The following is a 24,340-nucleotide window of genomic DNA, read 5'->3' on the forward strand; positions in this document are numbered from 1 at the left end:
TTCCTGAGTGGAATGAACATGGATAGCAGATTTCCCTCTCTCTCTCTCTCTCTCTCTCTCTCTCTCTCTCGTCAACTCTACCCCTGATGTGGGACTTAAACTCACAATCCTGAGATCAAGAGGCCCATGATCTACTGACTGAGCCAGCCAGGTGCCCCCAGCTCTCTCACTTTTTGAAGGAAGGCCAGGGGTACCTCAGACATCCTCCCAGTGCGCTGTGCCGGACTCGGGTATGAACAGCAGGTTTGCGTTTGCAGATCAGTTGTCATAACTGTACCAGTAGCATTTATGACACCTTGATGCTGACAGTAACAGGATGCCCAGACACCACAGAGCACTCGGTATGAGGTAGAAAGGAGGCTAAGTAAGTACATGCAGTATTTTGCAAGCGTCTTGATCTGAAGGTCATTACTTCTTTGTACCAATATGTCTTAAAGAACACTTACTCAGAAGTCAGTACACTTCTGAATCCATTTTGGATGCCAACAAAGAACCTTTAATCACAGAGCTGAACACTAGAGGTAACTTAATGAGAGAAGAAAACGAACAATATTCTACAAAATCAAAGCCGTGGCTCTCAAATGCAAGTCCACATAATTCAGTCTAGGAAAACATAATCATTGTGAAGTGCCCACCATAGTCTTAGGCCCCATCTCCAAGTAATGATATAAATTTGCTCTTTCAGTTGAAAAATTCAAACAAATTTTTTACATACATTCTGTCTTGGTTCCTTTGCATTTCATTCCTTAATCATAAATCCAAAGCCCAACTTGTGGTAGGGAATTAAAGAGGACCAGTATAAACAAGCCAATTTAAGGAGACCTTAGAGGGTAAAATATTATAATTGGAAGCAAGCCTGCCACGGTAGGAATTGTTGCTGTCAGTTTGGGGGAAATCTCTCCTTAGGTATATGCGGAACGCTGTCAGCCGCTGTCCTCAAAGCTGCCACTATTCCGGCCAGAATGGAAATGCATCGGGCTCATGGGATCGGACACGTAGCCTGCATCAGAATAGAAGTTCAGCTGTTACTTATCGGCCTTTCAGTCCATCTTCCCAATTTTTCTTAACCAGCCTCACCCAGTGCACCACAGCTGCCAAGCGGCTCCTCTCGGCTCACGTGAACAGAGAGTCTGGGCGAAGGCTGCTGGCAAGCAGTCGTAAAACACAGGCAAAATTTAAAATGCAAACATAGAGCTGAGACTAGAGGAACACAAATGATGGATGTGTGATTTAGACCCACGCAGGCCAAGTTTGGAGTAAAGAAGGGGACTGTTCCAGAAGGGGGTGTATCACGATGGCTAAAATCATGGGCTTACAAGTCAGGCCAGTGTGGGTTTAAACCTTGGCCCCACTACTTACCAGTTCTGTGATTTTTGTCCACTTAACCTTTCTAAGCCCCAGTGTCTTCATCTGTAAATAGGAACACTAACGTCACTTATTTGTAAGGTTGGTAACGTTGGTAAGACAATCCGTACAGTGTGTGACACAGTGAGTGTTGAGCAAATGGCAATTTTAAAAAGAAGGTGGAACTAGCAGAGAGAAAAAGGAAAGAGGCACTCTCTACAGCAGGTCAGCTCTGGTTGGGTTTTGTTTTGTTTTTCCTCCCTGAGCACCCGGTTTTTAAGTGTACTTCAATGCTTAGGTCTAAATACCGGTGGTATTTGGTGCTCGTTGAAGCAGTAGCCCTGTGTCCACAGAATGCAGCTAGTGGCTCAGGATCCGGCCGCTGTCCTAGAGAACACAGGACACGTGCAGGGAAGCAGTTAACTTTTCCAGTGCAAGTGAGGAAGCCGTTCATTGCTTCTGGGAAAATGGGCACATTTGTCAACAGCTATTGCTGCTTTTGCTCCCTGTGATAGCTGAGTTTTCAGAACCAACTCAGCCATCTACATTTTCATCAAGGCATCTAGCAATATGCAGTTGGATAGGCTTATTTATTTTCGTAAGAAGGGTCTCTGTCAACGTCTCTCAGGCAGCACATAAACTCTCCAGAGAGGAGGTGCTGGGGCTGCTGCTGACTGGCCTGTCTCGCTCACCTCCAGCAGGGTTGACCCCGGTCAGCTGGCAGGAAGGCTGTGGTCAGGGGAAGCTGAGATGAAGGGAGGCAGGATACACACCACTGAATCCTAATTTCGGGTGGACCTACATAAAATCTACATCCTAAAGCAAAATAGTTCCTTTTGTTCAGACTGAAACTGCACCTTCATTCCAGGCCTGGATAGATGCTTTCATAAGCTTGCAATCCTTTTATTGCTATCATCAACCTTCTAGTGTACCACATGTGATTTTACTGGCCTGTGATGCTCCAGTGGAAATCTGATTGTGAGTGCACATCCCTCTAGTGTGTGTGTGTGTGTGTGTGTGTGTGTGGCGGCAGGAAGGGGGGACACTCTCCTTCTAGGATGGGTAGCAAAACCAGCAGGGCCTGGGTGCTGACATTTTTTATTGATGCATCCTGCCAAAGTTGAACGACAGGCCCTTGTGTGGCCACTTGGCTTAAGAGGAACCCAAGTAAAATCTGACCACAGGCTTTAGGAAAAGACTGAGCCGTGTCTGCACATTTTGTTGCTGTAGGGCGAAAGGTCTCACATACAGAGAAAATTGCAATGCATGTAATTTTATCTTCATTTTCTAGCCCTGTCTTTGAGGGTGGAGAGGAAGAAACGGTTCATAATGTAGCTATTTTACCACACTTGGTTTATAAAATGGAAATGGAGGGCAATTAAAGCATTCTTTCTTGTACTATGTGATGTTCCTAGAGGGAGATCTTAAATATATCTTCTTTGCCTGTTGGGGCTCTCACTCCCTTCAAACACCCTAATGTTTTCTTCAACTCTGGCACAAACATGCATAGGGAAACCCAACTTTTGCCTTATTGCATTACTTTTGTCTTCTCCATCTTGAAGAATTCTGCTCAAAGTCTTATTCCTTTAAGAAACAGATCGTTAGGTTAACGAAATGCTTCATCTTGAAATGTTTCATCCACCATGAAAGGAAAGACTTCTGGTCAAAGCACACATTTCAAAGCGTGCCCTGTATTTTGTGGTTGTGTGGTCACATCTGTAAAGGTTTGAAAAAACGATAGTATATCTATAAAAAATGTGATGATGTGACACTTAGAGCACATTTTCCCCGGTTACTGGACTGGCCAATTATGCTGTAAAGCTGATGATAAAAAGCACTCGGCTGCATTCTAGACACGTCCTGGGAGTCGGAGCACAAAGTTTCCTTTCTTTAATGTTCCCAAGTAGTTTGTCTGCATCTATCCAGAACATTTTTTTTTTCCTTCGTTTCTTAAAGGCTTTCTAATGCCTTAGGTAATAATACTTGGCAAACGAGGTGCACTGGTGAGGATCCCAAAGCTGAGGGTTTCCAGGGTCTATTACCATTCACTAAATCAGAGAACCGGGAACACATCATCCAATTTATTCTTCCCCAAACCCAGTTCTTGTAATAAATCTGATCTCTTTAACTGACATACATTTTTTTTTCGGTCCTCCATATTGTCAAGGAAAGTTCCCATGAATAAATGAGCCCATTGTGCTAAAATTCCAATTAAATATAGAGACTCTCGGGCTTAGAGGTTGGAAAAAGGACATTACAGGCCTAGCACATTAATATGGCAGCTGGTGATAAGGGTGATTACCCAGCCTCTGGCTTCCAAGGGCCTGCATAGAACTGTGTTAATTATTTCAAAGAGCTTTATTAATTCCTTCTAAAGTAGACCTGTGCAAAAAGATACCATCAGTGATACCTCCATCGCCTCTCTAGGTTTTTGAGGGGATGGCTGGGTTTACAATTTACCCTTAGGTACTTGCCAAAGGGGAGGAGCTCCCCCAGCATATGACGTAATTGTAGAAACTCATCTCTTGTTTTTCTCCTCCCTACATACCTGTGATGTGAGGCTTACAGGCAGTGAACTCAGGAAGGTGGCAACGGGGTGTTTGGAATATCACAAGATGCAGGAGACTTATCTCTTCTTCCATGTATACACACACTCTGATATACTTGCACATATCCTTACACACTTATGCACACACATTAGTAAACTCAAAGGTAAATGCAGAGTTACATAAGATCAAAGTTTGTACTTTTATAACATACTGTTTTTAAAGCATCTTATTATAAAACAGAATCTATTCTTCCTTATTATGAATAAATATCACCTTCCTAGGGGAAGTTTCCTTAATCATTCTGAACAATCTATGTACTTACCATATTTGTCAATGGGTGATAATTGAAGACCCCTCTTCATCTCCTCCAAAGACAGGCCTTGAGAAGAACACTGTCCAGCACTGGAAAGTTCCATGCAACACATGATTTCACACTCTGAAAATTATGGTGGTTGTTTGCTAACAACATTTTTATAAAACACAACTTATTCACTCAGGATAGATCCCAGAAAACTGGTAAAGTAATACAAAGGTGTTTTTATGCTACAAGTGACTAGTTGGGAGAGAGTTCAGAATTATTTGGAGTAAGTCATATCTCGGTGTGAGTACTGGCTCTTCCAGGTAGGCTATGATTCCCAGCTGTGTAAACTTGGGCATGCCACCCTTTCTGAGCCTCAGTTTATTAACCTGTAAGATGGGAAAAGTACATAAATAATTTCCAGTTTGTTTGGATGATTAAATGTAACAAAAAGGAGTGTTGAATCTAAATCCTGAGTTAATATAATTGCAAGTATTTCTTAAAAGCAACTAATAGCCAGAGTATTATCTTAGTAATAATCACTATCAGTAAAACACATGCCAAGAGATATTATTATTTTGCTGTTATTATAGTAGGAATTATATGAGATAGTGATAAGATTTACTGCATGATTCCAATGCATTAAACGCATAAGTCTATCATCTCATTTAATCCTTATTACCAAACATTTCTCTCATTTTACAGATTAGGAGACTGAGGTGGAGCAGTTAAGTAACTTGTTACACACGTTTGGTAACTGGCTCATCTATGGTTCAAACCCAGGTCTTTTAGATTCCAAAGCCTGTGTGCTTATCCGGTACTCAAACAGGAATTTCTTCTTTAATCCTTCTTTTCCTCAGACTTCTGCTACCCTTTTACCACACTGGTTAATGGGCTTGTTTTCTTTTTACCTCTTCAGACTCAAAACCTGAAGTCATCAAAACCCTCACCCTCATGTCGAATCACATCTGTCAGTTAATCATATATCTGTGGTTTCTCTTGTGTCCATGTCTCACCCAAACTTTAGCGTCCTCCAGGAGGCTTCCCTAGTTCCCCCCAGTGCTCCCCTCACTGTGCTCACAGAACTCTCAATTCCCCCGTCCCAAGCCAGAGCTCTCATCTCGGTTCCTGGCACCACACCATTCAGTTACTTACGCCAAAATTTTTCTTTTTTTCACAACTCTCACCTAATGCAAATGTTTTTTAGCTCTGCCTCCATTATGGAACCCTAATCCATTCATCTGCCTTCTCCTTCAAGATCCGGGCCATATAATTTTCTTGTTTGGATCTCCGAAGTTTGCCTCTTAATTGATGTTCCCACTTTCACTCCTGTCTCCTGATAACCCATTTTCCATATATTATCCAGAATGTTCTTTTCACAGTATAAAACAGATTAAGACATTCTCCTACTTAAATCATTCTAGTGGCTTCCCAGTTCATTTAGAGTAAAATGTACTCCAATGCTCTCCCCTCACCTACAAGGCCCTGGCCCTGCCTACCTCAACCTCAACTCGTACCCTTCTCCCCATCTTTTGGTAAGCACTTCATGATGTTCTTTCTGTCCCTTACACCGTCCAAGCTCTTTCCTAATCAAGAGCTCTTGCACTTGCTAACTAACTCTGCATGGAATGATCTTCTTAATGAACCCAAATTCTGCTTTAATGAACCACTGCCCTGCCTTCACCCATGCCTGGATCCTCTGTCATTCAGGCCTCAGTTGCAACATCACCTCCTCAGAGAGGCCTTCCCTGACCACCGTTCCAAAGTGGCATTTCCTTGGCTTATCATCACTTTCTATCTCATGTCAATGTGTTTCTTTGACATGAAGCTATATGAAATTATCTTGTCCATTTATCCATTTACTTATATATTCTATCACACAATGAAGTTGGGAGCCTTGTCCATCTTATCTCCCTTATTCCCTGCTATATACTCAACACTTACAGTGCCTGGCATGTAGGAGAAACTCCAAAAAAAAAAAAAAAAAAGTTTTGGACAATTTAATTAATTGATAGGTCCTTAAATAATGTCCTTCTCTTAGGTCACTCAATCCTCCCCTGTACAAGGTCTTCTGGTAACAAAAATCCTGCCAGGACTCTCCCCCGTTCCCCACTGCGGTTCCTCAGGCCCACGTTCCAAACCCTCTGCTTCCAAACCTACTTGCGTTCTGTGTGTATCTCATGTTCTACAATTCCTCAGTATCTTTTCTCCCCAAGTTCAAGCCATGCTAATAGACTTTGTACTTTCTGAAACATCCTGAATTTTCCTTCCTCCATGGTTGTGGTTCAGCTGCTCCCACTACTTGAATCTGCTTGGTAACATCTTTTTTTTTTACATTACATTTTTTTTAACATTTATTTATTTTTGACAGACAGAGAGAGACAGAGCACAAGCAAGGGTGGGACAGAGAGAAAAGGAAACGTAGAATCCGAAGCAGGCTCCAGGCTCTGAGCTCTCAACACAGAGCCCAATGCGAGGCTCGAGTGCATGAACCTTGAGATCATGACCTGAGCGGAAGTCCAATGCTTAATCAACTGGGACACCCAGGAGCCCCAGTGACATCTTATTTGTCTCTAAGGGGAAGCATTAAGAAGGAACATTCTGGTGCTACACTCCCTGAATTTGAATCCTGACTCTATTACTTACTAGCAATGACCTTGGGCATACGTTATTTAACTACTCTTTGCTTTAGATTATGCAACTATAAAATGGGAATTATATCAACACTCGACTTATAAGGTTAATCATGAGAATTAAAGAATTAAGAAGTTTAAAAGATTTTGGGAAGTGCTAGTATGTAGTAAGCACTCAATAAACGTTACCTACTTTTATTATGTGTCAAGGTCCAACTCAAAGGAAACATTTCCTCAAAGTCTTCTTGGAAACCCCACTCAGAATTTCATACCCTCTAGTACTTTGTACTTGTAGCACAGTGCTTATCAGAGTCTGCCTCTGTGTGTGGCAACGGCCTGTATTTGTATGCTAGTGAAGCCCACTAAACAGCCTATTCCCAGAGGTCAGACATCCCATCTGATGATATCTTTGGATCTCCCACAGGGCTTAGCTGGTACTTTGTAAATAGTTAAAATAAAATTATTACAAAATGTTCACCTGGAGAAGTGAGATTTTTCTAAACTCTAATATAAATTCACACTGCTTCATCCACTTAGCTGCCTTAAAATGACTGCAGGTTTGGCCTCACTTTCTTAAGGGATAATGTGAAGCTGTTTCTTAGAGGGGAGCAATGATTAAAAAGAAGAAAACGTATTGCCTTAAAGTGGGACATGGGATTATCTCAATCAACATTAAATGGCAAACCACACTCGGTTCTGGGCAACAGACTGTCATTCAAGATATTTTTCAAAATAAAATTTACCCTACTAATACCCTAAAATTTACCTACCTACTAGAACCTCTTAAGCACTTCAGCTCCTTTTAAGAAATGTGCTGTACATAGTGGTCTTGGCAACAACAAGATAATAGGGAATAAATATTTTATCATCAAAAAGGCTATCTGGTTTCCTATGAATAAAAGCCCATCTCCAAGCTGTCTTATTTATTCAGTTGCTAAATGCAATTCATGCCAGGGGACTTAACCTTCTGGCCCAGGAGATACCACATTGGCTGGTTCTGGACGCTGTTCTAGGATGACAGACAGATGGAAGCTAACTGTGCCCAGGTCAAACAAAGCAGAAGAAACCAAACCCTGATCCATGGAAGTAGTTGTCCTCAACTCATGCACATCCAGAATTCAGCAGGAGTTTCACAGAAGCCCAGAGTTTAAGAGACATACCGGGACCTCTGTTGGCTGAAGTTGTGGCCAGTGAAAATAGGCATTTCCAGTGATGCAGCTGTCCCATGAATTCAATGAAAGTAAATGTGAACCAATGGCAGGTAAGAAAAGCACTCGATTTTGCAGTGTTTCAATACTGCTGGTCAACTAGGTGGCCTTCTTTATGTTAAAAGGACCTATATATCATACAGAGGCATATATATCAATGATATAGGATATTATATGAGTGATTTCATGTATATGTTTAATGACAGTGTAATGAAATTTTCTCTTTTGAAGAGAATAGCAGAAGGGTGCCTGGGTGACTCACTGAGTCGGCTGAGTGTCCGACTTGGGCTCAGGTCATGATCTCACAGTTCGTGAGTTCGAGGCCCACATCAGGCTCTGCGCTGACAGCTCAGAGCCTGGAGCCTGCTTTGGATTCTGTGTCTCCCTCTCTCTGCTCCTCCCATGCTGATGCTTTCTCTCTCTCTCTCTCAAAAGTAAATAAACATTAAACAAATAAAGAGAATAGAATCTTTATGTTAGTTTTTGCACACTACCACATTATATTGATATATCTCACTTTTAGTGCTAAAATTAATTTCAGTTATTTTAGGCTAAATAGTTCAAATTAGTTCTGTGATGTACATGTACAGATAAACATAGTCATTGGCCATTGTTTCTTACAAAGGTGCACTGGGGAATGAATAATTTATTCAGAAAGAAAAAAATCCATCATGTTAGATTTGCTTTATTTCTTTTTGGTGAGGATAAATTTCTTTTTTTTTTTTAAACATTTATTTATTTTTGAGACAGAGAGAGACAGAGCATGAACAGGGGAGGGGCAGAGAGAGAGGGAGACACAGAATCTGAAACAGGCTCCAGGCTCTGAGCTGTCAGCACAGAGCCCAACGCGGGGCTTGAACTCACGGACCGCGAGATCGTGACCTGGCTGAAGTCGGACGCTTAGCCGACTGCGCCACCCAGGCGCCCCATGGTGAGGATAAATTTCAAGGGGGAAATATGCACATCTAGTTTCCTCAGATACTGGACACTGTTTCTCCTGATTGCTTGTAAGTAAGAAGGGGAGATCTGTGCCAAATGACAAGTGGTTGGATTGAACTGTCACTGGGTGGATATCCAGGACTGATCAAGACTTCAGGTAGGTGACATTCTCCAAAGGGTTAAGCTGAGCCTTAGACACTGGGAATAGTTAAAAGAAAACACCACATTTCCCGAAGTTAGAATTGTCCCAAAATAGATTCAGTTGTTCTAGAAGGGGGTACTGTCTCATTCCTGGAAATTTTGAAGGTATGGCTAGAGTACATCGTGGCCGTGGGTGCGGTAGAGGGATCCAAGTGATGTGCCATTCCAGGTCCCTCTATTTCTTACATTCTAAGATTCTTTGGAAGGTATTCATGAACCATGTAGATTTCGTGAAACTGGCTTTGATGTGTTGGAAAGGCAGCTTGAGATTACATTTCCCACTCAGGCAGAAGATTTTTATCTTCCTTATCTGAAGTGTCTGACATTTGTCCATGGCTGAGTGCCTCATTTCCCTATACCTGCCACAGCATACCTGGCTACACATTACTGCTACTACTCAAGGTGGTGTTTGTAGCTTTTTGTCTATATACTTTTCATTTGAAATAGTAACTGAACCGTGCTATTTGCCTGAAGGAACCATCTCTTTTCGTGGTCTATTTCAAAGGAAGAACCGCATTGCCATCTAAGTTGAAGCAAAGGAAAAGTGTGGAGAAATCACTTTCACATAAACCCATCATTAAGGATTTGACTGACGGGTTGTGTAAGTCTGGTACTAAAAACTCCTGAGCTCCTTCACAAAAGTTTTTATAGAAAATAAATTTGTAGGGGCGCCAGTCAGTTAAGCATCCCGCCCTTGATCTTGGCTCAGGTCCATGATCTTATGGTTCGGGAGTTCAAGTCCCACATCTAGCTCTGTGCTGACGGCTCAGAGCCTGCTTAGGATTCCTTTTCTCCTTCTCTCTGCCCATCCCCTGCTTGCTCTCTCTCTCTCTCTCTCTCTCTCTTTTTCAAAATAGAGACATAAAATTTTTTAAAAAGAAGATAAATTTGTAGAATATTCATGTTGCAATGTCTGAGGGGTGGGGAAAAACTCTAAAACACTAATTCATCTCTCTCTTTTTTAATGTTTATATATTTTTGAGAGAATGCGGGCAGGGGATGGGCAGAGAGAAAGGGGGACAGAGGATCCAAAGGGGACTCTGCACTGACAGGCTGACAGCAAAGAGCTGGATGCAGGGCTCAAACCCACAAACCACAAAATCATGACTTGACCCGAAGTCAGATGCTCAACTGACTGAGCCACCCAGGTGCTCCCACACTATGTCATCTCTTAATCCAGAAAGGTATATTGTTAACCAGGGCCTATGAGGAAGTAAGAAAAGTACTGTCTAAAGAGAGTCCAGGGAACTCTGGTGCCATCTCTTCAGAGTGGCAGGAGCGGGCAGTGCCACAATGAGTTCAAATGGCCCCATTTAGAGCCTCAAAATCAGCCAGTATTGTGGCTTCCAAACAAAAGCCTGCCAAATGCTTTTGGTACTGGAGCAATGAATCATGGTTTTGGCTGTGGGATTTCATAAATTCTCAGAGTATTTGCTAGTGTCATAATGGCTTCTGACTGAATTACATTCCAAAGAAGACATCAGGTGGGCATAGAGTCCAAAAGAAGCCATTTTTATCATATTCTTCCAAGTATGGTTTTCACAGAGCTGGGGTCTTTGATTGGGTGAATTAGAGCAAATGAATATAGTCTGCATGGATTGAAAGCAAGACTGAAATTAAAACAACTAAATAAAAACAAAGAGACCTACAACATTAAGTTCTACCATAATGATATAATAATCTCTTATATTTGTAGAGGGTTTTATAGTGTGAGCATACTTTTATATCAATTAGCTTAGAGTATTTTTACAAAACCTCCATGAGGTATCTGGGAAAGCATTAATTTTACCTCCATTCTATATCAGGCTCAGGAAGTTTGAACAACCTGAATAAACTCACAGAGCTAACAAGAGGCAGAGACAGAACTTGAACAAAAACGTCTTCAGACTTCCAGTCCATGCTCTTTCTTCTAAAGCACACTACATTTAATAGCAGTCCCTGTCAAACTCTTGTTCTGTTTCCATCTGAGGAGCTCACTGAATTAGTCATGAGTTACAATTTTGCACTCTTTGCATATAAAGACCAACACTAAGATCCTCATAGAAAAATATCCTTTATCATCATAAAGAAGCCAGAGTCAGCTTCCTCATGACTTGCTTTGTTAGATCTTTAAGAAAATTTTATTTTCCCCTACCCAACCTTTCTAAATAAGATGTTTATAACTCTCCACAACTCTCTGATCCTGTGCAAGGTTTTCTAAGCTGCATGGATTCATCTTCCTAAACGCTGCTCCGGCTATATTGAACAGAAAACCATTAGGTTACTAGTGTGATTAAAGACTTCAGGCACAATTTTCTTCCATTCAAGTTGGTCCAATTAGTTTTTACGCAGCTAAAAGTGCCCTCAGGCTACCTGTAACCTAGAAGAGTTAGTCATTTGGACTTTGCCCAGGCAACACCATCCAAGGCCACACAGCTTTGCAAATATGCTTTGTGGTGTGTTAGGTTTTTTTTTTTTTTTTTTTTTTTTTTTTTTTTTTTTGCCATCTGTCATAATGATGTTACTTGTGAAAGAATATTAGCCAGGAGATCAGTGCCATATGCACCTTTATCCCCTTCCTCAAGAGGAATGTATCCAAGTGAAAAGTCATTTCTTTCACTCAACATGAAACATATACAGGTAACAACTAACCAGAATTTCAGTTCTTTGACACTAATCTAAGGGACTAATACAAAGAAAAGATAGAGAAGCAGCCTGCTGAGATCCCTAATAAAGGTGTTTAAACAAGGAAAGTAAACGCTTTGCCATAGAAAAGGCTACTAGAGTCATCTAGATGCACCTTTTGGCATTTAGCTGAAAACAAATAGATCTATTTAAAACAGATCTGTCACAAGGGATAAATGCCTCTCCATGCCTTACAATGTCTTTCTATGTAGCCCACCTTTTCTCTGGCCTAAAGAGAGACGACATTTCTATTAGAAATGGGATCACCTTTGGCCTAACTTTGAAATAGTCCAGTCAGACTCTTATGAATAAGCATTTGTTAATTTATCAGTTAAGTTCAACGTATTTATTTATTCATGATTTCATCCCACTGTTTTCAGAACATTATTTTGTCTTTGTCAATATTCCCTACTTGATAATGTCCTAAATTAAAACAAATTTATTGCTCCCATTACAGTGAATGGGCAATGGCCAAAATATTTAATGGGGCCAGGGGTCAGTGCAAAATATCTCTTTCAGGAAAATCAAACCCATCAGCTTTCTTTCAGTGGCAAATGTCCCCAGCTATAAAAGGCCTGAAAGACTTGGCAATGGGTCATGGCTCTGTTTGAGCCATTAGGCAAATATCCAAGGTCTCAGCTCCCCCATTTTTAAGGGAAAAAGCAATTAGGAAAAGAATTATGAATAAGGAAAAACGCAGCAAGAATTGAAACTGTGCGCTAATTCCTTGATGGCTCATCAATTTTTAATGTGCTTAACAGTAACGTAACAATACTACCACCTCTCAATTTACCTATACTTTAAGCAGGTATAAATGAGGAATTGTGCAATCCAGTAGGAGGTGAACTTTGCATGCCTTGACTGCTTTCAAAACTGAGGAACATCCTTTAAATATACCAAACATCTTTTTTTTTAAGTTTATTTATTTATTTTGAGAGAGAGAGAGAACGTGCATGCACATAAGTGTGGGAGGGGCAGACATGGAGAGAAAGAGAATCCCCAAGCAGGCTCCACGCTGCCAGCATAGAGCCTGATGGGGGGCTCGAACTAACAAACCATGAGAACATGACCTGATCCGAAGTTAAGAGCTGGACACTTAACCGACTGGGTCACCCAGGCACCCCAGCAAACATCCTTCTTATCTTTCACCTTCTGTACTTACTATCATTCCCCCTCAAAAAGGGGAAGTATTTTAAATATTAGAACTAGGAGATCTTAGGAGCATGATGGTCATAAAGCTCACTTCTCACTCCTCCATTTTCCCACCTCATTTTACCAAGAATGAAATTGAAGCCTTGTGAAGTGAAATAACTTACCCAAGTTCATATATCAAGGTTATAGTGATATCAGGATATAGCGTGGGGTTCTAGACTTCTTTGTTAATTTTTATTCCTGTTTTTAAAGAAAACACGGAAACCAAATTTTGTTGCATACCTGCTAAGTGTCACAGTCTATTAGATGCCTCACCAATCTTATTACATACATTTGCTGCACCTAACAACCCATTTTACACGTGTGGAAAACAAGTTTAAGTCTTGTCCAGGATCACACAGCTGTAATTCAAATGTAGGCTAGGCAGGACCCAAATCACCTGCTTTTCCCGTTTAACACTGTTAGCTCTGGAAATGATTCCAAATTTACACCCACAACCTTGTCTCTCTCCTTCTCTTCATGATTGATTATCAAGCACAATGCCAGGTTCTGTGCTAAGTGCTAGGAACCCAGATATGAGTGTGATGGACATGTACTCTACCCTTTGGGGTAAATAGAAATGTAGACACGTGCAGGTGAACTTCAATGCCTGGGGACACAGTATACTATAAAGGGCACCCTCCCTACACACAGGAGCTGCAGGATAAGTGGATTCTCAAAGGGAGGGATTACTGGGATAGAAATAGGTTGGGGCCTGTGCAAAGACCTGGGAAATGAAGTGGCCAAAGTAAATGTATGAATTTTTTTCTTAACTTTTTGTTTTGAAACAATCTCAAAACAAAGGAATGTTGCAAACATGGTATAATTTTCTTTTTAATCCTGAACCATTTGAGAGTAAGTTGCCAATCTGATTGCCTACCATTTCCCATATACCTTAGTGTATTCCAAAAAAAAGACATTCTCCTACATAGCCTAATATAATCATTTGATTTTGTCTTCTCTCGGACTCCGTTCAAGTTTTGCCCATTATCTCAATACTTTACAGCGAGAAGTGTGTGATTCTTGCTGAGAATCACACACTGTGTTTAGTTGTTACGTTTCTTTAATCTCCTTCAGTTGGAAACAGTTTCTCCGTCATTACTTGAGTTTCATGACCCTGAACAATTTTGAAGATGACAAGCCAGTGATGTTGCAGACTGTCCTTCAATTTGGTTTTATCTGATTAAATTAAAATTACATGTGATGCGGGAAGCATCACACAGGTGTTGCTGTGTTCTCCTCACTCTATCCCATCACATTTTGATTTGTCCCATTATTGTGTTCTTAATTTTCGTTACTTGGTTAAGGCGGTATCTGACAGGACTCTCTACTACAAAACTACTCTTTTTCTTTCTGTAATTAATAAGGATTTTGTGGGGTGTTACTTTGAGACTATATAAATATCCCATATCTCAACCAAATTTCAGTATCTTCATTTATTTATTTCTGTATGGATTTAGTTATTATTTTATTCAAGGGGTTGTAAGGTTACTGTCATTATTCATTTTGATGCTTAAATTATCCCATAGTTGGCAAGCAAGAGCCCCGTCAAGCTGTCCCTTTGATACACACCCACCCTTGAAAACCTCTCTTCTGTGGCACCAGACATTCCAGGCTTATTTTGTACTCTCCTTGTCCCAGCCTTGAAATCTGCCATTTCTCCAAAGTGCCCTGTTTACTTTTAGTGGAGAATAGTATTTAGAAATGAAGACCTAGATGCTTGGTTGAAATGTTGCTGCTCCCAGACCCTCTCACAGAGCAGGCAAAACTGAAGAACATGTTTGTACATACATACGTATGTAAACACATTCAGACCTCTTCCTCCACTCTCATATAATTCCAATACAATCCAACGGCACAAGGCCCATTCTAGTTTTCTCCCTTTCCATGTTTCTAACACTCTTCTCTGACAATGAGAAAATGAGAAACCTGGTTCCCATTATCCTTAATATGATCAATGCCCTGGAAAGTACAAATCCCTGACTGTTGTCACACCCGCGTCCATCAACACATACACAGATGTCCTCCTTTACCCTACTTGGGCTCCACTGTTGTCTCCAGGTGGCTCTCCTTACCCTCTTGTGTTCTGACACCCCACTCTGGGCTACATTCCCACCTCTCTGCCCTAAGCAGGTGCACCTCACCTACCTTGGGCTCCACTGAGCTGTGCCCCGTGTGACGCCTTCTTCACCCTGTGTGGGTTCTAGTCACTAGGACAGGGCTGCCTGTCTACACTTATACCCTATTCACCACCCTCATGCTCCGACTTCACCACATCAAGCACCTTCCTGTAACTGATACCCTTCTCAATCTGCATGGAACCACAGTGGCTACCACCTACCTTCATGAATGTCCTTCCCACTGTGCTTGGGCTCTGACACTCTATGTGGGGTAACTTCTTCACTGACCCCGCCCATGCATGCCCTCCTTCCCAGGCTTGCACTCTGGCCTCCCATGCCAGGTTGCTCTCCCATGTAGATGTCTTTCTCACCATACCTGGGCTCTAGCACCTTGGCTGGGTAGCCCCAAACCCTCATGAAAACTCTTCCCTCCTCCCACTCTAGCTCTGACACCTCATGCTAGCCAGCTGCCACCCACCACCACTCTCACCATCCACATGGACATTCTCCACACCGTACTTGGATTCAAACATCCTGTTCCACACCCCATAGAGAAGTCACTCTTGCTCAGCCCTATCTAATGGCTTTGGGACTAAGGCATTTAGGAAGAGGGGGGAAGAAAGGAAAAGAAGAGTAACAAGGATGGACTTTTTAAAATCTTAATTACATCCTGTCACACTCCTGCTGAAAATCCCTCAGTGGCTGATCAACCTTCTAATGCCCTGTCCTGGCTGCTGAAGTCTTCATGGTTTGACCTCTAGCTACCTACCTGGGACTTCACCCTGTAACACTCTTGCCTGCCTCCTATCCTGTGTCCACAACAGAGGTCTTCTATTTCTCCTCTTTTTCCTGTCTTATGAACTCTGCACTTTTGCTCTTTAGCCCTGCTGAATGTTGTTTCCCAGGCTTCTTCCTTGATTTCATGATTCTTTTTTTTTTTTTTTAAATTTTTTTTTAACGTTTTTTTATTTATTTTTGGGACAGAGAGAGACAGAGCATGAACGGGGGAGGGGCAGAGAGAGAGGGAGACACAGAATCGGAAACAGGCTCCAGGCTCCGAGCCATCAACCCAGAGCCTGACGCGGGGCTCGAACTCACGGACCGTGAGATCGTGACCTGGCTGAAGTCGGACGCTTAACCGACTGCGCCACCCAGGCGCCCCTTTGATTTCATGATTCTAACCAGCCCATCTAAACTACCTTTCCAGTCACTCTATCCTACCAACCTATTCTAACTGCCTGCATAGTATTTACCACAATCTCATTTTGTGTATTTATCCATTGTCACCTGTATAGGTAGATACAGTACTCTGCCTGTATACCTTGGTCTACTTGGGAAGTCACCTTTAGAAGTTTGCATACATGCTCATGGTTTCCTGTGTTTCTCTGCACTTAAAGGTGGGGTGGGGGTTAGCTAATGCTCCTTCCCACCCACCCAAATGAGTCACCATCAGTGAGGAACAAGAGTTGGTGGATAAAGACTCCAGCGTCCTTGCTGCTTGTTGGGAAAATTCTGAGACATGGTCTATACCCTCAGAGTTTACAACATAAAATTAAGCCTTCATTGCCCACAGCAGCGACTTACTCATTAACATACATATCCCTTTATTTATTTTTTCTTCCTTCTCTTTCCTTCACTGTGCTTGAGATCACATCCCAGAAAAATAATTTTCACTCACATCCTTGTCTCATGGTCTGTTTTGGAAGAAATCCAAATTAAGATGGCCTGCCTCTTTCAACTAGAACGTAAGCTTCATGACAGCAGGGACTTGTCTTGTGTACTACTGTGTCTTGTTCTCCAGTGCCTTAAACTCATTGTCATGAACTAGGCACCCAATAAATATGTATTAAATGAATGAGTGATGATTCCTCCCTAGAAACTTTATTGATTCAAGTTTAATCTTTGTTTATTTACCTCTGATTCATTGGTCAGCCTCCTTCCATTTTCTTAGCCTCAGGAACAAGCTGTGCTCCCCCAGCTACATGTATTGGAATAGTAACCTCCACTGAGGGCTCCTTATTCCTGTTTCCTGTCCAGCCTATTCCACCCTCTATGTCATCCATTGCCAGGGAAATCTGAGAAGGATTCTTTGTTGTGGTATCCTCATCCCTTCACTGGTTTGTGGTATGGCTTTCCAGATATGAAAGTGAAATGGAACACAATGGAGATGTTTCTTCAAACATGTCTTCTGGGATAGAGGTGATGGCCACATGGAAAGGAAGAAGGAACCTCAGGGTCCACAGTGCTGCCCCAGCCATTTGCTCTCACTGTTGGCAGAACTCGCCTCATATTGCATATTCACCTGATCAACAAGCGGGCTGTAGATTCTTTATCGGGAGGGACCCTGACTTAGGAATCTTAGTGTCCCCTGGGGCCTCACATAGCACCTAGCACTGACTAGTTGGAGTAAACGTGTTGACTTCTTGAAGGTAGACTTATTATTTTTCCATGGGGAGAGGAGTTTCCAATGTAAGCAGTTTTAGAGCTATGTGACTTGAGAAAATTGGAGTTTTTAAGTTCCTAGAGCCAGGCTCAGAAAATGTTTCCTGTAAATGGCCAGATAGTAAACATTTTAGAATTTGCAGACCATATGGTCTCTGTTGCAATGATTCAACTTTGGTATGATAGCACAAAAGCAGACATAGACAATATGTAAACAAAAGAGTGTGTTTGTGTTCACAAAAACTTTACAGAAACAGGCAGAGTTAGATCTGGCCCGTGGGCCATAGTTTATCAACCTCTCCTTTAGAGCAAGAGATAAACGTTTCATGTGGTGCTTCTCGAAGCTGTCTTCCACCTTTGGGCCAAACAATGCAATCCCAATGAAAGTAGGCTCTCCAGGCATCTTTCATTTTAGTAGTTTGTCTTAGAAGAGGAATAATTAAGACTAAAATATATGAGCTAATGGCAAAACAGAAAAAAAATTATACGTATTCAGCGTCTACCATATGTCAGACGTGTACAAAGTGTATTCTCACTTAACGCTCACTGCGACATCATTATTTTCATCCTATAGGTAAGGTGCTTGAGACTTGGAGAGCTCAACTAACTTCCCTAAGGTCACACAGCTTATAAGTGGTGGAGCTTGAATTTGAACTCAGGCCTGTCTGAGCCCAACCTTTTAACCACTATTTTATAATAATGGTCCCTTGGTGGGTATATAAGTAAAAATTGCAAAACCAATTTTATTGATGGAAGATAAAAGTGGCATCTAGATAGGCACCTACAGAGCAGTACATATTCGTTTCCCCTTTTGGATTGAGGAAAGTTCAAAGGCCATCTTTGTTGATTTAACATCTCCAGGCTCTGTTGTGTGAATTCAGATCCCTGCAAGAAATTCCATGTTCCTTTGTTCTTTATGACAGGCCAGTCTGAATGGAGAGATTTTAAAACTCCCTAAACTCTTTGAACATGTGGAACATTGATCTTCACAAACCATTTGAAACACCCTAAGGAGGTTACAAAATTACAAGCAATGTTTTTTTGTTTTAAGTGAATGTATACTAAACCTCCGGGACCTTTTGCCTCATCATACAACACCAAAGCTTTCCTCGCCTCCTCTGTGTATTCTTTGCTGTCAGACCCTGAATAACAAAATGGTTATTATGTTGCTAGGGTGCCTTGTTCTTATTGAAAAGCTCTTCCACTGCCAGTAACGTGGGGGCTTTTACCCCACTCTTGTGTGATGTGCTGCAAAGCTTCTTTGAATCCTGGGGCAACTCAGGGTTTGACATTTCCTGCTGAGCCCACAACTGCTCCTGCCTTCTGTTTTGGCAGGAACATGACTGTGGATTCTGTAAGAAGTGTTCTGTGGCCGGCTTGTGAGCTAGACCTCCATGGTTATTTTTATACTGGTATTTATTAAGCCTTGATATGTGCACTCCCGACTGCACGCTCCTTCAGAACAGGAGCCACGTTTGGTTATTTACCTCTGTGGCCCCGGCATCTGGGGCCTGGCATAGAGTATGCTCTCCACATGTATTTTAAAAGTGACTTTGATGGAACTGAACTCCTGGTGGTTCCTCCAGCCTTGTCTCTCAGCCCTGGCACTCAGTGCAGGTTGGCCACGTGCTCAGGGGCATAAGGTTTCTAGTCCTGGCACCTCCCCTGCGGAGCTGTGGCTTTAGACCAAGTTGCATAACCTTCCTGTGCCTCACTTTCGTGTCGGCTTCCTCCTCACTTGGTTAGCTGCCCTCTTTAGTATGTTCTTCGTCAAATTGTTCATCACTGCTTTTTTTCACGTCTGTCTTCCCCAGCACCTAGCCCACAGCCTGTGCTAAATAAAATATTTATTAAATAATTGAATGAGAGGAAAGTAGGTTTAAAAGAACAAATGAATTGACCGCCATTCCTCTCAGTCCCACAAAGTACATCAGGCAGAATGATCCTTTTATTTTACTTATTTATTAAAAAAAAAATTAAGTTTGTTTATTTAAGAGAGAGCACCCAAGCAGGGTAGCAGGGAAGGGGCAGAGAGAGGGAAGAGAGAGAATCCCAAGCAGGCTCCACACCATCAGCACACAGGCCAATGTGGGGCTTAAACTCCCAAACCATGAGATCATGACCTGAGCCAAAAGCAGCTGCTTAACCGACTGAGCCACCAGGTGCCCTGAGTGATCCTTTAGAAAGCAGCCTGATCATGTGACTTCTCTGCTCGGATCCCTGTGGTGGCATGTGTCTCAATCTCAGTATATGCCGAAGTCCTCCCAATGGCCTGAGCCTCCTTCATGATCTGGCCCCTTGTCACTTCTCTATTCTGTCTCCTATGACTCTTCCCTATGATTATTTTGCTCCTTCTGGTCTCCAGGCCATTCCCTGAATTCACAGACATGATCTCACCTCAGGGACTTTGCACTTAGTGTTCCCACAATCTGGAATGCTCTTCTCTAGAGGTTTCTGGTTTTCTAATTCACTCTGTTCACCTCTTTGCTCAAATGTTACCTCATGGATGAGGTCTTCCCTGATCTTTCTGTTTAAAATGGCAAACCATAGGGGGGCCTGGAAGGCTCAGCCGGTTGAGCATCTGACTTCGACTCAGGTCATGATCTTGCGGTTTGTGAGTTCCAGCCCCACATCATGCTCACTGGTGTCAGCCTGGAGCCTGCTTTGGATCCTCTGTCCTCCTCTCTCTCTCTCAAAAATAAATAAACATTAAAAAAAAATAAAATTGCAAACCACATCTCTTTCTGCTCTCCCTATTCCTCACCTTTGTTTTAACATACTACAGAATTTTCTTTCAAAAAAAAAAAGTCTGTTGGGGCGCCTGAGTGGCTCAGTGGGTTGAGCGTCTGACTTCAGCTCATGTCATGATCTCACACTCTGTGAGTTCGAGCCCTGCTTTGGGCTCTGTGCTGACAGCTCAGAGCCTGGAGCCCACTTCAGATTCTGTGTCTCCCCCTCTCTCTGTTCCTCCCCTGCTCATGCTCTGTTTCTCTCTGTCTCAAAAATAAATAAAAACATTTCAATAAAATAATAAAATAAAATAAAATAAAATAAAATAAAATAAAATAAAAGTCTGTCACTCTCCTCCCCCACTAGAATAAAAGCTCCATGAGGGAAGGGGTTATTTTGTTTTTATCCGCTGCTGTACTGCAGAACCTAGAAGTGTAAGCCCTGGATACATATTTGCTAAATGAATGAATGAATTAAATTAAAGAATATCCACAGCCCTCAGAACTGAGAAAAATGAAAAATCATCTACGAGTTTCTTTCTGGAGGGGTTTATGTGGCTTTTTGCTAACAATGCATTTTCGTGTACAGTTTTCAAGCATGAAAGGGTTTGTAGAGGCCCTCCAGTGAGTTACCAGTTGGCCCTACCTTGGGTCTGGCCACAGCCAATGGGGCTGGGCATCAGCCCTGGAGTGCATAGAGTACTGGGTGAAGAGGGCCTACACCTCCCCATACAAGGGCCACACCCCTGTATTCTAGGCAGGCCCACAGAGCATGCCTTCTGCAGATTTCCATAACTAGCTGCATGGGGCAGAGATCAGGCTCTTAAAATAACCTCACAGGCTCTCCTGAATGCCTCCAAATACTATCTGGTGTCAATTACCACATAGTTACTGTGTGCTTTAAAGACTTTTCACATAGAAGAATTCACTGGAGTCTTTGTGGACACTGTAGCAAAAAATTACTCAACTGTGTTTGTGGCTGGTCACAGTTGGGCTGTCACCCAATGCCAAAGTTTAGCAAAAGCACTTCTCTAGTGAAAGCAAGAACTCCATATGCACCCATACCTTTGGAACTGTGGCTTAGGAGAACTGCCTTGTTCTCTTAGATGGATGGCCTAGAGAATAGCGAATGTCACGCTCACAATTCTATAACACATGACTTTACAAAGCCGTATGTTTCACAGAAGTGTCAATTAAGATAATGTTTATAAGAGCACTTTTTAACATCATAAGTGTTAGAATATTTATTCCATATATATATTTAAAATCTCATTTAATCTTCCCAGCAACCATGAGGGATGGGTATTATTATTATTAGCATCATTATTTTCATGAAGAAACTAAAGAGCGGAAAGGCTAGGTGCTTTGCCTGAGGTGAGTGAGCTCGCCTTAACAGGGAGGAGAAGAATCAGAACATCCTGCTTTACAGTGTCACTATATCACGGAAAGTCTTGTGATCTGTGGAGTGAAGTGAATGCATGGGGTTCTTTCCTCTCATTAGTAATTTGGATTTTTCAATTTTCAGTGGAAGTGGGCTTGGTGTTAGAAATTTGGGTTTCTGATCGTGGACCTATTGATGCTTTGGACCATAAGAAGCTGAGTTTTATGAATTCAGTCTCGTGCTGATTTCCCTCTACAGGCAAATAGGCAAAGTTTCCACTAAAGTCAGGGGCTAAGGTAAAAAGACAATGGATTTTGAACCTGAAAAAAACACCAATTTTTAAACTAGATTTGAATCCATAATCAATATTCCAACCAGAAAATGAATGTTATGCTGGGATTGCTTCCCTAGATATTTCTCACAGGTGTGTGCACGCACCCCCCCCACCCCCACACACACACTTTAGAGACTTAGAAAACAACTGATCTAGGGATGTCTGGGTGGCTCAGTCAGTTGAGTGACCAGTGTAGTATAGGTCAGGTCGGCTCAGGTCATGATCTCACGGCTCCCAAGTCCAAGCCCTGTGGGTTCGAGCCCCACGTTGGGCTCTGTGCTGACAGCTCAGAGCCTGGAGCCTGCTTCAGACTCTGTCTCTGTCTCTCTCTGCCCCTCCCCTGCTCACACTGTGTCTCTCTGTCTTTCAAAAATAAATAAATATTTTAAAAAATTAAAAAAAAAAGAAAGAAAACAACTGATCTACATTTTTGGAATGTGTGGGGGAGAGTCAGAGTCTCTCTTTCTCGTGCTGTGTTTTAAATATATAGTATCCTGAGGAGTTAAGTCTTCCATACTACATTGGAGGAATTAGTCATGCAACGCCCACTACAACTATCCCCCAAGCACGACTCTGGAAGTGTACCCCTTGGTCTACCTTTTAATATAAGACGCCAGGCTGAATGGAAACCGTGTTAAGGGAGTGGGTAAGCCGAGCTGCCCAGGTCCCCATAGGAACACGAGGAACGCGGTCCCTTTATTCCTGCACATTGGCAGCAGCTGTGTCCTTTGGATTCTGGCTCCTCGCAAGTGCAAGCAGCAGCAGCTCCAAGCACAGAACTGCCCTAAATGTCTCTCTTTGAAGCCCTTGAGTCCAAGCCTCCTATTTGTGTCTGGCTCTGATCCATCACGGCCTGAATGCTTCACCTGCTATGTTAAGCTTCCAATAGAGCCTGAACCAGATTTTTAAAAAGAACAATCCCCAGCCAGTGAATCTCAGCATGAGAGAGCTGGAAAAGTGAGAAGGGTGGGAACTAAGGCAGACAGTAATTACTTCCTAAGATCTATCTTTGGAAGGATATTGATAGATCTCCTTCATCTGGATTTCTCTGCTCTACCTGGATCCCAGCTACCTGTTCAGGAGATTAACAATGGTCGGATGCAAACCCACAATCACCCTGGGCTTTGGAGTAGTTAGGAGTCATAGCAGAAATGGCATGGGTTTGAAAGAAATTTCTACTTAACTTTCAGGATCGCAACCTTAATATCTATGTAGAAATACCTAGAAACATCCATTCACAATTCATTCAATCATGCATTTGCCTGTTAAACCCTGTGCCTCTCTTATCATAAAGTTTATAATGCTTTGCTAAATGGCCTGTTCAACAACTCTGTAAGGGCAGGGATGAGTCCACTTTGCTGACCACTGTATGCCCCACGCCTGGAAGATAGTGGGTCCTTACCAATTATTTGCTAAACAAAAGAAGGAAGAAAGAAAAAAAATGAAAGAAAGCTTTATGAAAAAAGCATTTAATATAAAATATGTGTGTGCGTGTGTGTATGTATATGATTAGATAGAAATTTATTGTGTTGGAATACAGATTTTCTATAATAGCTAACACTTATTGAGCAGTAACTATGTTCCAGACATTGTTTTAAGGTTTATGGACATTGTTTCACTTAATCTTCACAGTAATCATGAAGTAAGTACTATTATTTTCCTTGTTTTATAGGTAAGGAAACACATGGAAAGAGTTTAATTAGTTTGGCCAACATAACATATAGGAAAGGCATTGCCAGAATATGAATGCAGCCAGTAGGGCCATAAGAATGTGCTCCTTGTCACTGCTATACACAGCCTCCATATAGATGTATCAGAATCCCCCCCTCTGCAAACCCCCATAGTGACAGAGAGGACATTTAGGACACTTTCTAAAAATGTTCTGGGATTAAAGCTGGTTGTTGAGCTCTTGCCCAAAGGAGAAATACTTGTAAGAACACTGTCCAGCCGGGGTACCCAGAGCATAGAGAAAGTGGATCTGTGCTCTCGTAGATGGGACCTCAACACTGCCGTAGGGAACACTAGGGACTACTCAAGCTTCCCTTTACCTCTGCTCCCATATTGCCATTATTCACAACTGAGGGAATTAAAGCTTCAAGCAAGTATCCCAAGATGAATCAAGTCCACATGGAACTTCCAGGTCTAAGTGTAGAGTCAGAATCCTGTTTTCTGTTAGCCTGATTTCAAGTCCCCCCAACCCAGTTGCTTAAAGATGTTACAATTCAGAGGGGACTCCATTGTCACCTCCAAGTGGACCAAGACTCCCTACCTCTTAATATGTTCCAGGGCTCCCTCCCTTTTTCCCTC

At 42.1% G+C, this 24,340-nt stretch overlaps 1 protein-coding gene across 5 annotated transcripts in view; it reads right to left on the bottom strand.

The window, feature by feature from the left end:
- Positions 1–473: 473 nt before the first annotated feature.
- Positions 474–24,340, bottom strand: part of TNNI3K (TNNI3 interacting kinase) — a 283,823-nt gene continuing 259,956 nt past the window's right edge. For 4 of the 5 annotated variants that reach the window (XM_047083662.1, XM_047083660.1, XM_047083665.1 and 1 more), the window contains 2 exons: positions 4,216–4,295; positions 474–1,000 (listed from right to left, as the gene is read on the bottom strand). In XM_047083662.1, coding sequence (XP_046939618.1) covers positions 924–1,000; positions 4,216–4,295 — 157 coding nt within the window. In that variant the 3' untranslated portion in view covers positions 474–923. Of the gene's footprint in view, positions 1,001–1,359; positions 1,411–4,215; positions 4,296–24,340 lie in introns of all 5 variants that reach the window. The other variant, XM_047083661.1, reaches the window with a different exon arrangement.

Source organism: Lynx rufus, unplaced genomic scaffold (assembly GCF_022079265.1).
Source record: "Lynx rufus isolate CCGP_SWC_20201006 ecotype Redwood Valley unplaced genomic scaffold, mLynRuf1.p SCAF_2, whole genome shotgun sequence".
Classification (NCBI taxonomy): Eukaryota; Metazoa; Chordata; class Mammalia; order Carnivora; family Felidae; genus Lynx; species Lynx rufus.